Here is a 16,176-nt window from a genome sequence, read left to right on the forward strand (position 1 = left end):
TGCAAAGGAAAAGACCGAAACGTAATGGAGCTATGTCAAAGGCATGTATATTGTTGAACTAATGATAAAAGGGTCTAGAAACTAGCCCTTTGCAGCGCACAATAAATAGTTGGGTCTTCGGGCACATCGGGTAAGTACGACATAATAACATGCCTGGGAATGTTCGCGAGAAGTTATTTATTAGATCACTGTGGCACGGTTTATATACTAGATGGTTTGAAAAAATTCCGAATACTTATGTATTATGAATTTATTAAAATATATTATTTTCAGGATTCCGTATCCTAAAGGTGCCGACACGGGACCCTATTAGCCTCCGCTGTCAGTCCATCCGTCTGCCTGTCTGTCGGCAGGCTGTATCTCATGAACTGTAATAAGCGGAGAGTTAAAATGTTCGTAGACTGTGTATTTCCATTAGTCGGACTCGCACACGAAGGGTTCCGTACGATCGTACAAGGAATGAGGCTTTTTAATTGTTTTTTCATTTTCATGGCGGCCATTTTGAAATTTTTAGTATTTGTTGTTATAGCGGCAATAGAAATACATATTCTGTGAAAATTTTAACTCTTTATCTATTAGCTAATGCCTTTGAACCGAACTTATATTATAATATATTCTGTGCTTATAGGTACTTATCTCAGTTTACTACGTAGTTTCAAAATATTTCGCCTAGCCCTAGTAATCCTAACCACTATAAGCTACTTATTCACTCTGACTGTATTTTATTCAATTAACCTTCACTTAACTTATGTAGAGAGCTCGAGATAAATCTCGATTAAAGCCAGTATTATTGTGAACTAACGGTCAACTGCGACTTCGTCAAATTAAATTTTTTGTCACATGAGACGTATTTTTTGCAGAAAAAGTAGAACAACGCTGAGAATAACAAAAGTGAAGATAAAACTACTCAATTTAAACATATTTATCAACATTTTGCATCTTCTCCACTTTAAGTAATTATATTTTTCATAGTTAATTTTCTTGTATGCTAGTTAACTCATTTGTCTACCATTCGAATATTTATAACTATTTAATTACCTAAACCACTTTATATATTGTATAATAATTGTCGATTTCTTTTTTCTGTATTTTACAAATTGTATGTTACCTTGTTTAGTGCATATATTTATTTAAGCATTGTTGGGGTTACCGCTTAGATCTTAATCTATTGTTTTTTTTATATTTGGCCCATTTATAGCTGAAACCTGTTTTGTGTGCCTTTATAATAAAATAAGATAAAATTTAATGACGAGACTCCATAGAATTCTTGTGATTAAATTAGTTTAATCTCCATTAAATTTTTTTAATTCCTTTCGCACAATTCAGTGTGTTCAGTGTGTTTATGCACTCATTTTGTGTTCGTATTCGTAAAAATACGTATTTCGTAATTCGAAGTCGTCTCCATACAAAATACACACATCAAGTTGTTATTCTAAGACACACATTACATTTTTTTTTGAAAACGAAAGAGTGCACAGCACAAATGCCCTACTCACATATTACCCATAATTATAAATGCGAAAGTGTGTTTGTTTGTTGGTTTATTGGTTTGTTGGTTTATTACCTACCTACCTACGGTACCTACTGAGGGTGTAAAGTGCAGTAAGTCCTTAACTACTCAATACTATGATCGATCTTCTGATTTAGTCGTAAAAGGTAACAGACATACAGATGGGCAGACACTTATAATATTAGTATGCTCTGGATAGTGTAAATTTATTGCAGAGCTTAGACGATTGTATGGTCATCCATCTGTTTGTCCAGAGTGTCTGATCATTCAATCGGAATTGTATTGCGACAGACGCCGTAAATGTGTCTCGAATCTATTGGTTTCCATTTTAAAGTCCAATGCAATGGTGTACCTATAAACTCACGTGAATCTACTGGTAGGGCTGCCTCTTGACTCAGAATTAAATCTCTTAATTAGAGAAGTATTGGAGATCGCGTGGCATTCTTTTGGAAAAAGCTTCGGATCTGTAATAATAACAGAATACTCAAGTCTGTCAGGGGATGCCTACATATCAAGGGGATCATGACGATTGAAATTTGAATGTTTGTTCAATGAGATAAAAACAGAAAACAAGTGACCTGTGTCATGAAATGAGTTTTTGAACCATTTCAGTTAAAGTGTTAAAGTGTTTATACTTATAGCTGTTGTAGATTTATGTTGTTTGTAGGTAGATAACTAGCTATGGGTTTTATATCCTCAGTAGTAGTGAGCGGGTTCAGGTTCTATATCAGGGAGGGGCAATTAAGAATTTATAATCTCTGTTAAGATTTTGTTTCTATTCTGGATCGATAGGAGGCTTCGGCCTTGGTTACTTAGCCCTACAAAAACAAATTATAAATTGATCCCGGACCCCGGATGAGTTCAAAACTAGTTGGAAACATCTATAATATTTATAAATTGATTTTTCAACTGACTACCAAAAAGGAGGTTCTCAATTCGGATACTTTTTCTATGTTTGTAATAAAGATATCATTGATTAAAATTACAAAGACCTAAATACCTACGTATCTTCTGAATTTCGTTTCACAAGCATATCAGTTACGTTGAGCCAGCTTTTGTACAAAGCGGCTTGAGAACGTGGGAACCTCAAACTTGCGAAGCACAGCAATTAACAAAATTACTGAATTGGAAGCGACGCCACAAATAAGTTACAAAGTTATTTTAAATTATCCTGTACGAATAGATAATAAAGGTTACTGTACGGTTCAGTTGATAAAATAGAGTATTTTTTGGATGTCTAACATGATTGAACCCGCACATTTAGAGGGTGACACTTTGGGAACGGTCAGTGAAGTGAAAACGGAAACTATTGGTTAAAAAAATCCGTGCGACCGTTAATACACGACTGAAACGAAGCTACTTACGTCAACGTCTTTTTCACTCATATGAAAACTATAAGAGAAACAATACGCGCTGCCCAGCCGATGCAACCGATGAGATGTGCTTTATTAACACATTCATTTAATATTTTTGCCATTGGGGTCTCAATTCTGAACGTCCATTAGGTTCGTTTAGGCCAAGTTTCCAAGATGTTGATTTTCAAGCAAGGAAACTTGCTTGAAAATCAACAACTTTTTTTTCTTTCGAATTTTAAGAACCTTAAAAATTCTTAGCTAAGTATGTGAATCAAATATATAATATATTTTTGCAAACTTCACTAGAAAATAAATGATGCAATATTATTATGTAGAGGATTTCGTTTAAGACCTCTGTCTCTCGTGTCTGTAAGAAGATTTGTCTGTGGCAAACATCACGCAATACTCTAAATGAGTTGAGATAGATAAAAATTTCGCACTTGGATTTTTTTAAATTTAATGAAAAATCCTTTTATTTACAAAAACAGTCAGACTACAAATGATCAGCTCGTGATACATTGATTATTCTAAGATGCAGTTCGACTTGGAAAAACTGACCGCTAAAATTAGTAATTTATTATAATAACCGGCAGTTGGCAACCCTATGAATGTTTTATGATGGTTTTGTGCTACGGTTAAAATACTCGCCGTATACCTACTCAATACAAAGCACTCAGCATTCTTAAACAAGGTTAGGTACAGAAAATATCTGATCAAGTGAACCCTATCTGAAAATAATATGAAATAAGGAGAAGCACAAAAATATAGGTAAAAAAGAATGAAATTACTTTGTGAGTAGAAAATATCGTTATTTTGTTGCGTGCACTTAAAGGTTATTACCTATACCTATATAATATATATTATGTACCTAGTAAAGTGAAGGTGGAAGATAGACTAGCTTCTTTCTTCGCTTACCTTATTTATTATCACTTTTACATTATTATTTCTTACTAAAATATGATGCCCATGATTTCGTCTGCGTCCATTTAAGTTTTTTTTAATTCCAAGGGATCTCTTTGATTTATTCGGGACAAAAGTAAAATAGATGGTGCCCGGAACTTCATTCACATGGAATTAGGTTTTTAAAAATCTGTAAGAACTCTTTGACTTTTGGGGACAAAAAGTAGCCTATGCCCACCCTTAGGATGTAAGCTAGCTGTACCACGTCAAAATCGGTTAAACGGATAGGCCGTGAAAAGCAAGCAGACAAACACACTTTCGAACATCGTTTACCACAGCAAACAGGTAATTTAGGATTTTCTTTGACATGTTGTAAAAATTATAAAACAAACTACTTAAAATAATAAAATTTAAACATGTAGACTTGAATTTTACCTCACATAACATACAATTTATAAGTTACCAAAAGGGGTAATGCTGCCTTGGGTACAATGCCTTGCTGCGGTAGTCACGATGAGGTTTTAGATTTAATTTAATTTATTATTATTTATTTAAGTTTTATTTGTATATCTTTTTTTAGTTTTAATTTAGATATATAAATTTATTTTATAGAATTCATTACTAATTTTATTATTATAATACAAAATATGAATGTTTAGGTTTGTAAACAGTACGAAATTCAAAAAAATGACTGTGCATTCTGTCATTCAACGGTCTTATACCTTGTTTAGTACATTGCCTAAAAGTATCGATGTAAATGGAACTAGCTTTAAAAATGCATTAGGTACGTTTTAGACAGTTTTACTAGAGAGAAATAATTTCAATTTGGCCGGCAGGAATTACAAATGGACAAGCGAAATAATGAAACAAGATATTCGTAGTCATGTAATCGTGTTAGAGAGCTCCGCTGGCCGGAGTAAGTAAGCATTGGGTTGCGAACTTAACGCTAACTCTCAGTGAATTTTAATTCAAGTTAAGCTTGAATCCTGCGCTCTTTCTAGGTTCATTTTATTATTCTTTCATTGGCTTGCAACGTCGCTGACTGCAAGGCAAAATTCATTTTTAATCAGGTAGTATATTGGATTCAAATCTTCAACGGATTTACAGTAGTCGGCCAAAAGTGAGGAACATCGATCTTTAGAAGGAGATAGCAGATTTGTAGAACACTGTCTCGGTCGTTGAGACCGACAAAACGTCATATGGGTATGAGTGACAGAGACAACGCTCTACAAAGCTGAAATGTCATTCTAAAGGCCGATGTTCATCACTTTCGGCCGCGTACTGTATTTGATTCAAATCTTTGACGACTTCAAATCTTTGATAAAATTATGGAAAAATTTCAGGCATAGATACAATATTATTTTCCTTCACCTTACACGCAAGTGTAAGATAATTAAAGTTAATATTACTACGAAAAGTTAGAGTTGCGTGCCCGGGATTGAACTCCGGACTTCTCCAATAGGAGATGAACTCTCTAGGCTAAAAGGCTTTATAGCAGCTTTTTACTAGTTGTTTCTTTTGGTTCTTAAGTATAGTTTCGGCCTCGGATTATAAGCCTTATTAAGTTGAATTTCCTATGTTCATCTTTTAGAAGTTCTTCGTCCGCGTGGATTTTAAAATCCCGTGGGAACTCTTTGATTTTCCGGCATAAAAAGTCTAGATCCTAATATCCTTAATTTTTTATGATTAAAGCCTATATCCTTCCCCGGGATGCAAGCAATATCTGTACCAAATTTCATTAAAATCGGTTGAACGGCTGGGCCGTGTAAAGAAAGCAAACACACAGACAGACACACTTTCGTAGTTATAAAATTAAGTATGGAAGTATGGATAAGCCACTGATTGCCAGACTGACGGCGTTTTATCCGATAAAGAGCAAATTCAACTACGTAGACTCGAAAAAAATTATTCCCAAAACTCATAAAGTCATAACAGATTCGTAATTAAATTTTTAAGCGTCATCATAAAACTAATTAGCCGCCTCCTACGGAAAATTATAAGAGAAGAGAGTTTTCTCTTTAGAAATTCAGCGTTAATGTTGAAATGAGACGTTAGCGTTAAATGCCGCGAACGAAACTCACTTATTATGATGAAATACGGTCACTAAGTTTTACGGAATAATTTTTTTAATGTCATCTTCATTTCTATTTTTACTTTTGTTCTTCGTCGATCGGTTGCTAGCCAGAGGCCAAGCACCATAACGTAAATTTTGATTTTTAGGGTTCCGTACCTCAAAAGGAAAAACGGAACCCTTATAGGATCACTTTGTTTTCTGTCTGTCTGTCTGTCAAGAAACCAACAGGGTACTTCCCGTTGACCTAGAATCATGAAATTTGGTAGGTAGTTAGGTCTTATAGCTGGTATTAGGGGAAAAATCTGAAAACCGTGAACTTGTGGTTACATCACACAAAAAAAAAATTGTGGTCATAAACTAATAATTAGTATTTTTAATTTTCGTAGTAAGATAACTATATCAAGTGGGATATCATATGAAAGGGCTTCACCTGTGCATTCTAAAATTGGTATTGGTTGGTTGGTGCGGATTGGTAGACTTCACACGCCTTTGAGAACATTATGGTGAACCCTCAGGCATGCAGGTTTCCTCACGATATTTTCGTTCACCGTTAAAGTAAGTGATATTTTAATTGCTTGAAACGCACGTAACTCCGAAGAATTAAAGGTGTATCGAACACCGGACCCCCAAACAGGACGCCAACGTCTTAACCCGTAGGCTATCACAGCTTCTATCTAATACAGCTAATAGCTATACAGTACAGTACTAGATATTGATTGCGTAGTCAGTCCCATTGTTCAATCAAAGTTTGTAATAACTTCGAGACACAAGACGGGCGTGAGCAGAGTACTGACAGGCACAATGCTGCAGCTTGGACGACATGCCTCTAACAAATATAATAACTAAGTGTTATTATTATCAAACACTCAGTTATAGTGACTGACATGGTTGCTATTCTAAATATATAAAAGGAAAAGCTGACTGACTAACTGATCTATCAACGCACAGCTCAAACTACTGGACGGATCGCGCTGAAATTTGGCATGCAGATAGCTATTATGACGTAGGCATCCGCTAAGAAAGGATTTTTGGAAATCAAACCCCTAAGGGGGTGAAATAGGGTTTTGAAATTTGTGTAGTCTACGCGGACGAAGTCGCGAGCATAAGCTAGTTTTAAATAACTTTCATTTGTTAAAATTGTTATTTTTCTCAACTTATTCTTTGGCCAAGATAGCTGGATCTCTTTTATTGATTGACTAATTTATGCTCGCGACTTCGCCCGCGTGGACTACACAAATTACAAACCCGTATTTGACCCCATTAGATATTGAATTTTAAAATCCTTTCTTAGTGAAAGTGTACGCCATCTGCTTACAGCCTGATCCGTCTAGTAGTTTGAGCTGTGCGTTGATAGATCAGTCAGTCATGACTGACTGACTGATTAAATATACTCATGTCATGACTGATACCTATATAATACCTATATAAAAGGAAAAGCTGACAGTCAGCTTTTCCTTTTATATAGGTACATATTTAGATATTATCTTATATTGTTTTTAATATTAACCGCAGATTATTTGCCCGAAAGAGGTAATAAAACAGTCCGTACTATTTAATAGCTAGCTGTCGTAGAGGATTACCACGCAGTTCTTAATAAATTGCCCTTTAGATTGTGTTCTAGGCTTCTAGCAAGACAGCGATTAATCTTCGGGTAGGAAAAAAGGAAAAATAACTCACAAAAATAGATAAGATAGCCGCAAGTTAAGCACCTAGCTACTTTGTTTTGAATCAAGATTAAACGTCTTTTTGATAGATTTAAGTATGTAAAAACTACAGAAGGCACTCCGCCTGCCTCATCCACCAACTTCCCGCTACCTTCGTCATCAGTCCAGCGGGTTAGAGGTTGTTCCACACTATGCTTGCTGGTAAGAGGTTTCCCACTCAAGAATACGTCTACCCCAGCGGCCATCGGTTCTGCGACAGATATGGCCTGCCCACTGCCAATTCAGCTTGCTAATTCGACGAGCTATGTCGGTTTCCGTAGGAGAACTTCTACGGATTTCTTTTATCGGATTTTGACCCAACATATCCCGCACCATAGTGCGCTGAGTGATTTTGAACTTGGGTGTGGTGTCCCGCTCTTGTCAGCCTATGTCCAGCAGTGGACGGAAACAGGCTGATTGATTTATAGAAGATATGCCTATTATGATGCAACTAAGTACCCTTTTATTGAGAAAAAAAACACACTAATTGGAGGACAAACTAAAGGTGCTATAGCAACCTTACGTTTTTAGGGTTCAGGCGCATTTATAAAATTTTGAAAAAAAAAAACACAAAAACAAACAAAAAAAGTGCCGTTTAATAATAAATTAATGACCACCTGCGCTTGGCTACGGAACCATACCTACCTCATGCGTCCTCTGACTACATTTGACTCTTAATTAATTACCTTCATAGAATAAAAAGTTAAGAAAATAAAATAAAACTAAAATCATAACTTTCAAGCAAACTTGCAGTTTGCACCAATTTAGTTTATGTGTGGAATAAAATTTAAATTATCTTGCACGAATTTGCTGACGATGAACGCGAATAAATCTAGATTCGAGATATAGATTTCCAATGATTAGAGTTGGATAGTTGAATTAATGATTGCTATCGTTTTACTGCTAACCCTCAAGATTAATTATTATCTCAGCGGACAGACAGACGACCGTATTACCTACTCAAATATTTAACAGGCTTTGGGAAAAGTATCATTATTTAAATTCTGAAAAAAATTTTGGTTTGCATGGTACATGAAAAGTAAGAGTTGGAAAAATCATTATGAACTTTTTAAAGTAAAAAGTTAAATAGGAAAATGCTAGCAAACAAAAATAAAATAAAACTAAAATCATTTACTGTGCGCTTTAAGATGCAATTTTGTAACCCACTTTTTTATAACATAGCGTGTGAGTTCCATTGTAGTGGAAATTTCTTTATCTAAATATATAAAAGGAAAAGGTGACTGACTGACTGACTGATCTATCAACGCACAGCTGAAAGTACTGGATGGATCTGGCTGAAATTTGGCATGCAGATAGCTATTATGACGTAGGTGTCCGCTAATCAACCCCTAAGGGGTGAAAGAGGGGATTGAAATTTGTGTAGTCCACGCGGACGAACGAAGTCGCGAGCATAAGCTAGTGGAACAATAAATGTCTTAAATCAGATCTTATCTTGCAAGCTTGCAGTTTGCACCAATTTTTATTTACCTATGTGTGGAATAAAAGTTAGATTATCTTGGTCGAATTTTCCGACGGTGGACGCGAATAAATCTAGATTCGAGATAGGTTTCCAATGATTAGAGTTGGATAGTTGAATTAACGATCGCTATCGTTTTATAGCTAACCCTCAAGATTAATCACCCTAGCGGACAGACGTCTGCATTTCCTACTCAAAAGTTTAACAGCTTTGAGTTAGTCCCGAAACTTATGGTTTTGGGGGTTTATTTCAAATTATATTACTAGCTGATACGCGAGACTTCGTCCGCGTGGATTTAGGTTTTTAAAAATCACGTATCCACCTTCGAACGTTTGGATCCGTCTCCAGGATTAAACACCAGTTATTTTTCACCACCTCAACAGTTATTTTTTCATAAAATTATGCCAATTTCGCAAAATTTTGCAAGGCCTTACAATTTTTACCTGCAAAGTGCAAGCTTTAGCGTTTTGGTTCTAGACCAGCTTGTAAAAAAAACAGGTGCTATTAAAGATTAAAGTCAGGTACAGGTAAGTATCTATACTATACCTAAAGCACAGAGTAAGGACCTAAAGTAACAGATATCTCTTTGAAGGAATAGAAATCTTCCCTCATAGTATAAAGGGATGAGCGTAAGCTTTGGTATTTTTGATCAAAGACCCCACCCACACTGACTCCGAATCCTAGAATTCCCTCTGAGATATTTCTCACAATATTTCCCTTTACATTTATTTCCATGATAAAATGATCGGATACACATAGCGTCCATCAAGCAGCTTCCCAGTTCCGGCAAGCGTTATCTGTTTCCAGAGAGATGTCAATTACTAGAGGTTCAAACATCGGGCGTTAAAAGTACACCCCCACTCTATGATTACAAAGTAAGCATGGATCTTTAATAAATATTCTAGTAAATATAAATTATAGCTACAAATTTCGTTACTAGCGTCCCTCAAAACTATATGGGGCAAAAGCCGGCCAGCCATTGTGGTTCCTCTGGTGCTGCAAATGTGCATGAGCGGCGGTAATCATTTAATATCTGCCTGCCGAATTATGAAAAAGCGATATAGTTTGCAGACAAAGGAAACGCGAGATCCTATGCCAATTTACTGAAGGACATCAGGTAACGGCTGACAACAATCAACGCATCTAGTAATCAGTACGCAAAAGTGTGTTTGTTTGTTGGTCTGTTAGTTTATCCTTCAATCACGTTGCAACGGTGCAACGGATTGACGTGATTTTTTGCGTGTGTATAGATAAACCTGGAGAGTGACATAGGCTACTTTTTATCCCGAAAAATCAAATAATTCCCACGGGATTTTTAAAAACTTAATTCCACGCGGACGAAATCGCGGGCATCAGCTAGTAGATAATTATTATAACAGCTCTCTGGACACATCAAGCATATGGCCTGCTTCTGGCTCTGGTGCATCTATCGTCAGCGTATCTAGCCACGTGACCTGCCCACTTCCATTTCCTTTGTAGCGAGCCTTAGCTAACATCGGCAACGATCAATTTCCGTTACGCCAACAAACACTTGCAATTTAGATCAAAGGAACCGATCATAAAATAATTGGTCTCATCATAGTCTCATCGTAACCCCCTTGTGCACCAATCAGGTAACGGATGACAGCAATGCCTCTAGTAATAGATTTATCATAACAACTCTCTGTTCCCGTCAAATCAATGGAGCCATAGCTAACATGCGGTAACGATCACTTCCCATTATGCCGACAAACACAAACACTTGCAATTCGTAAACAAGAGATCAAAGGAGCCGATAGATTGGTTTCACGCAACCAAACGTTGCGAAAATATTAATTCAGAACTAGCTGGTGAACATAGTTTTGTCTACGTGGATTTAATTTTTTTGTAAACCCCGTAAGAGTGCCTGGCAGGGGGTTGCCACGACACTAAAGGTCTGTACGCAGTTGCGCTGCGCTGCGCGTCGCTTCAGTCCGACTGCAGAAAGCGTCACTTCAGGCCGCTCACGGTTTGTTGTAGCATCCTGGCATACATAAAGGTTCTATTTGTAGAGAACCTATTAGGGCTATTTACTTATATAAAGCTGTGATAGCCTAGTGGTTAGCACGTCCGCCTTTTAATCGGAGGTCAGGGGTTCGATCCCAGGCATGCACCTCTAACTTTTCGGAGTTATGTGCGTTTTAATTAATTAAATATCACTTGCTTTAACCGTGAAGGAAAACATCGTGAGGAAACCTACATGCCTGAGAGTTCTCCATAATGTTCTCAAAGGTGTGTGAAGTCTACCAATCCGCACATGGCCAGTGTGGTAGACTATGGCCAAAACCCTTCTCACTCTGAGAGGAGACCCGTGCGCTGTAGAGAGCCGGTTATGGGTTGATCATGATGATGATGACTTATATAAAAGCTGTAATTATGTTTGTGTTAGCCTAATTGCTGAATGTCGTGGTGCTAAAGTGAGTCTTATTGTTTAATTAAAGTTCGACCGTCAAACTTAGAGCCTTTACACACAGCGACATTTTCTGGTCCAAGCACATCACTGGGTCCAAGTAAACTTTTCACTTTGTTTCCACGTTTCGGCTAAAATTCTATTTAACTTTTAATATAAAAAAACCGGCCAAGTGCGAGGCACATCTCTAGTTATAACAGTACGCGGCAGAAAGTAATGTACATCGGCTTTTAGAATGACATTTCGGCTTTGTTGAGCGCTGTCTTTGACACTCATACCTATGTGACGTTTTGTCGGTCTCAACGACAGCGACTGTGCTCTACAAATCTGCTGTCTCCTTCTAAAGGTCGATGTACATCACTTTCTGCCGCGTACCTACTGTACAACGTCACCACGAACGTGTGTAAAGGCTCTTAGGACAGGCAGGACTTGGCACAGATAGAACTTTGTAAACATTTGGTCTATCAACACAAGGGTCAAACTGCTAGGCTTCTAATGAGTTCTATTTACTTATCTATCTTGTTAAGTCAATAGGATTGTATGTAGAATGTCCCTAGTCTAGAAATTAGGATGACGACGGTTCCTATGGTCAATGTTTACCAAAATACGTTTACAAAGCAAACAAAATTTCTAGTTGTACTTACTTAATATTTTATTGATACAATCTCCAGTCTAGGTATCTAGTTAAGTACTTCTTTCTAACTATCCGAAAAGGCGTTTTAAGTAGGTAATTAATTATCACTTGCTCTACTCTAAAGGAAAACATCGTGAGGAAACCTGCATGCCTGAGAGTTATCCATAATGTTTTCAAGGGTGTGTGAAGTCTACTAATTCTCTCTTGGCTAACGTAGTAGACTATGACCTTATTGTGAGGAAAGACCAGTTAAACTGTACGCCGTCGATGGGTTAAAATCACAGACCCCCCACCTATAGACACCTAGCTAATAGCCGGACACCCCCGATCACCACGCTTATGCAGTTACTTAGCCAACGCCCGTTCAGTACCTACCCTCATTCCGCACATTGTCTTGATTACGTGACTTTTGCGTCCACCAATCACCGCAAAGCCTCCCCTGTCCCCCGTCCCCCCCCCGCCAACATTTTACGATTTTTTTTTCATGCAAAACCTTGTATGTATCTTGAGGCTGAATTCAAAATTTTAATTATGATTAAACTATTGGAAGAGGCAAAAAGGTTTTTATTATTTTTTGGTATCCTTTTGATATCCATAGAAAAATATCCACCTTTGTTCAGTACCCTGTATTCTTTGCTATATTCGTAAAATGAATTGTGAGGATGAAAGATAAAAGAAAACAATAAAGCCAACGCTTTCCTTCTATGAAAGCTCTATCTCTGATTCCGTATGAATTGAATGAACGTTGTTCGATACAGGCTTTATTAATATAAATGGCCAAGCGTGAATATCATATAATTTGATACGAATATTCAAGGTCTGTTCTAAGGTTATAGCGGGACAACTATTGTTTATATTGAATTTAGTACATAATACTAAATTGCCGCACAGATTAATAATAATGAGTTTTTTTCTGTCTACAGGCATTGGCAATCTATGATGCTGGGCGAGTTGGGTCCAACAGCAGCCACCAACTGGACAACCACATACACCGACTTGCCGAACTACTACGTCACTTTCTACGACGAGGCCAGCAACAAATATGTTAATACTACGAGAAATATCACAGAGGTGAATAGTCCTTCTCTCTTATGATCATGTTCTTACTTCTATCCCTTCATTGTAGTCTCAACCGATCACGATATGCTTAGCTGGATAAAATCTTGTTGCGATTTCATCAACCCAGAGTCATACGCCGCCGCTTGTATCCAGTGGCCCCAACTTTTCGAATGGCATTTGTCAAGTCCGTCAAGATGAAAGGGGTATATAAACGATGCTGTAGCTGCACTTTTCTTAACGTTCTATCCAGTATCCTTGGATCTGACTCAAATGATGTTATGGTATGTAACATTGATCTATTAGAAGAAGAAGCTTTTTCCGTCTTGGTGACTCTTACACCTCGGGTATCTTCAAAACAAGAGTGAAGTTAGAATCTTTGAATAAAACGCATTCCGTTTTATGCGGCATGAAGGCGTGGATAGCTATGCCTTTATTTATCAGTCAAGAATAAATGTCATTCGAATTTTAATTGATGAAGTACAATAATTAAATGGGAAGCCAACGGTATACAAATAATTTTTTTTTAATATCTAAATTAAAAAAAAAAAAAAAACAACAACATTAAATTAGAATATGTCTATACTAAAACTAAAACCACTGATTCGGAAAGCCTTTTGCACCAAGTATAGAGCTGTATTTAATATGTAGAGCATATAAATAATTCTTCCTTTAATTTTAGGTATACCAGTCGTTCATCCTGCCATGGTGGCGTCAGGTGCTGTGGACGGCGCTATTCGCGGGCATGGTGGTGGTGGCCACCGTGGGCAACCTCGTCGTCATATGGATAGTTCTTGCCAATAAGAGGATGAGGAGCGTTACTAACTATTTCTTGGGTGAGTTATATCTCTATTATCCTGGTATACCAGTTCTTCAAAAGAATTCTTTAATAAAATATCTACTCCAAGATAGTTGGATTAGATCCAATCAATGTCGTCAAATTATCTTTCGGGGAAAAACAAAGCATGAATCCAATATTGGGAAAGGACTTATTGGAAAGAGGATTTTTATCGGCACTTTAAAAAATGTGAAATTTCCCAGACGAGAAATGCGAAAGCACTTTCAAAAATACTTTTCTCGGAATTCCTACCAAATTCGCTTTCACAAATTCCTATTTAACGCGTCTCTTATTATTTTAGGGTAAAATTTGCAAGCTGTTCATGCTGTTACAATCAACATTTAACACGAATCATTTTCCATTACCTACCAATGAATGTAAATTAATGGCTCAGTCCAAATTAATGAGCAATTTTCTCCACCAACCAACCACCGCTAATTACTGGAAGAGCACTCCAATTGGAGCCAAAACGGGCCATTAATAATAATGATTGGGGGTTAAATTACTTTGGCACTGAATCTCTGATTTTAAAGCCCTAAAGTCAACTTGGGGTTTCTTGAGCGCAACTCACACGTGTAGAGGGGAGTGGAGGAGAGGTTCAGTTTTTTTATTATTTTGCTATAAACACGGTAGAGAACCAAAAACTCTGACCCACTCTGTTCTAAAGAAGTCATCATAATCATCATCTCAACCCTTCGTCGGTCCACTATTTAGCTACTGGTTTAGCGAGAAGGGTTTAGGTCATAGTCTATCACGCTGGCCATAAACGGATTGGCAGACTTCCCACACCTTTGCAAACATTATGACGATATGCAGGTTTACTCTCCATGTTTTGTCTTCACCTTCAAGCAAGTCTTATTAAATCGTTTAAGGTCTTGACACGGGTCTGCCCGCGAAATTAAAATTTAATTTGGTTTTCCACAATTTGTAAACTAATGCGACACGAAACGAAAGCGAAGCGAAACGAACTATGTAGAAGTGAGTAATAGGTACGCCTAAAATAATATTCTCTATGAAAAGACTGCTTGAAGTCATCGAAAAATTCATAAAACCCAAGCAAAGTATTTCAACAATGAATACGAATACCGAACTTTCGTATTTTTTATAGAGCATTCTTTCATCTTCTATTCGTTTTTCATAAGACAAAAATAAAATATTATTTTATAAAAAGATGTGAATTTTTTGCCATCTCCTTTAAAAATGTTCGACATCGACAATAGAATGCTGAATCAAATATTCAGTCATTCATCAATATCATTCTTTTTTTTTACTTTCATAAAATAAAATGTTGCTCATTTTTAGGGTTCCTTAAACGGAACCCTTATAGGATCACTTTGTTGTCTGTCTGTCTGTCGGTCTGTCAAGAAACCTACAGGGCACTTACTTCCCATTGACCTGGAATCATGAAATTTGGCAGCTAGGTAGCATACAATAGGGGAAAAATCTGAAAACCGTGAGTTTGTGGTTCAACACATAAAAAAAATTAAATTGTGGTCATGAACTAAAAATTAGTATTTTCAATTTTCGAAGTAAGATTACTATATCAAGTAGGGTATCATATTAAAGGGCTTCACCTGTGCATTCTAAAACAGATTTTTATCTATTTTTATTATGCATCATAGTTTTTAATTATCGTGCAAAATGTCGAAAAAATACGACTGTAGTACGGAACCCTCGTTGCGCGAGCCTGACTCGCAATCGGCTGGTTTTTTGTATTTACCTAACTTATCAATCTGGAGGTAGGCGTCAACAACAGTAACACAGTTTCTAACTATCAAAAATAGATAATATTTCTTTGACATTAAAACTCAATATTCTTTGCAGTGAACCTGTCAGTGGCTGACGCAATGGTGTCAACTCTGAACGTGACCTTCAACTTCACCTACATGCTATACTCAGACTGGCCGTTTGGTCACTTTTACTGCAAGTTCTGCCAGTTCATCGCAGTGCTCAGCATATCTGCTTCTGTATTTACCCTCATGGCTATCAGTATAGACAGGTAAGTCCAGCAATATAGACAGTAAGACTAGCAGAGACACTGACAGACGGAATGGAGTAGAAGGAACTGAGTCCTTTTGATCACAACTACATTGGCGATAAATAAGACGCAGGCGAAATTGCTCAGTTAACAGCATCAACTCAATGTCGCCTGCATATCGGTCTTGTATCGTAAATACTTTGGAGCTTGTGTTCAGGAATTT

General features: G+C 37.0%; 1 protein-coding gene across 3 annotated transcripts in view; it reads left to right on the plus strand.

Moving 5' to 3' along the window:
* Positions 1–16,176, plus strand: part of LOC117987101 (tachykinin-like peptides receptor 99D) — an 81,344-nt gene that overhangs the window by 51,047 nt on the left and 14,121 nt on the right. For all 3 annotated transcript variants that reach the window (XM_034974059.2, XM_069502336.1, XM_069502335.1), the window contains exons 2-4: positions 13,005–13,152; positions 13,820–13,973; positions 15,800–15,974. In XM_034974059.2, coding sequence (XP_034829950.1) covers positions 13,018–13,152; positions 13,820–13,973; positions 15,800–15,974 — 464 coding nt within the window. In that variant the 5' untranslated portion in view covers positions 13,005–13,017. The remainder of the gene's footprint in view (positions 1–13,004; positions 13,153–13,819; positions 13,974–15,799; positions 15,975–16,176) is intronic.

This window comes from Maniola hyperantus, chromosome 12, assembly GCF_902806685.2.
Source record: "Maniola hyperantus chromosome 12, iAphHyp1.2, whole genome shotgun sequence".
Lineage (NCBI taxonomy): Eukaryota > Metazoa > Arthropoda > Insecta > Lepidoptera > Nymphalidae > Maniola > Maniola hyperantus.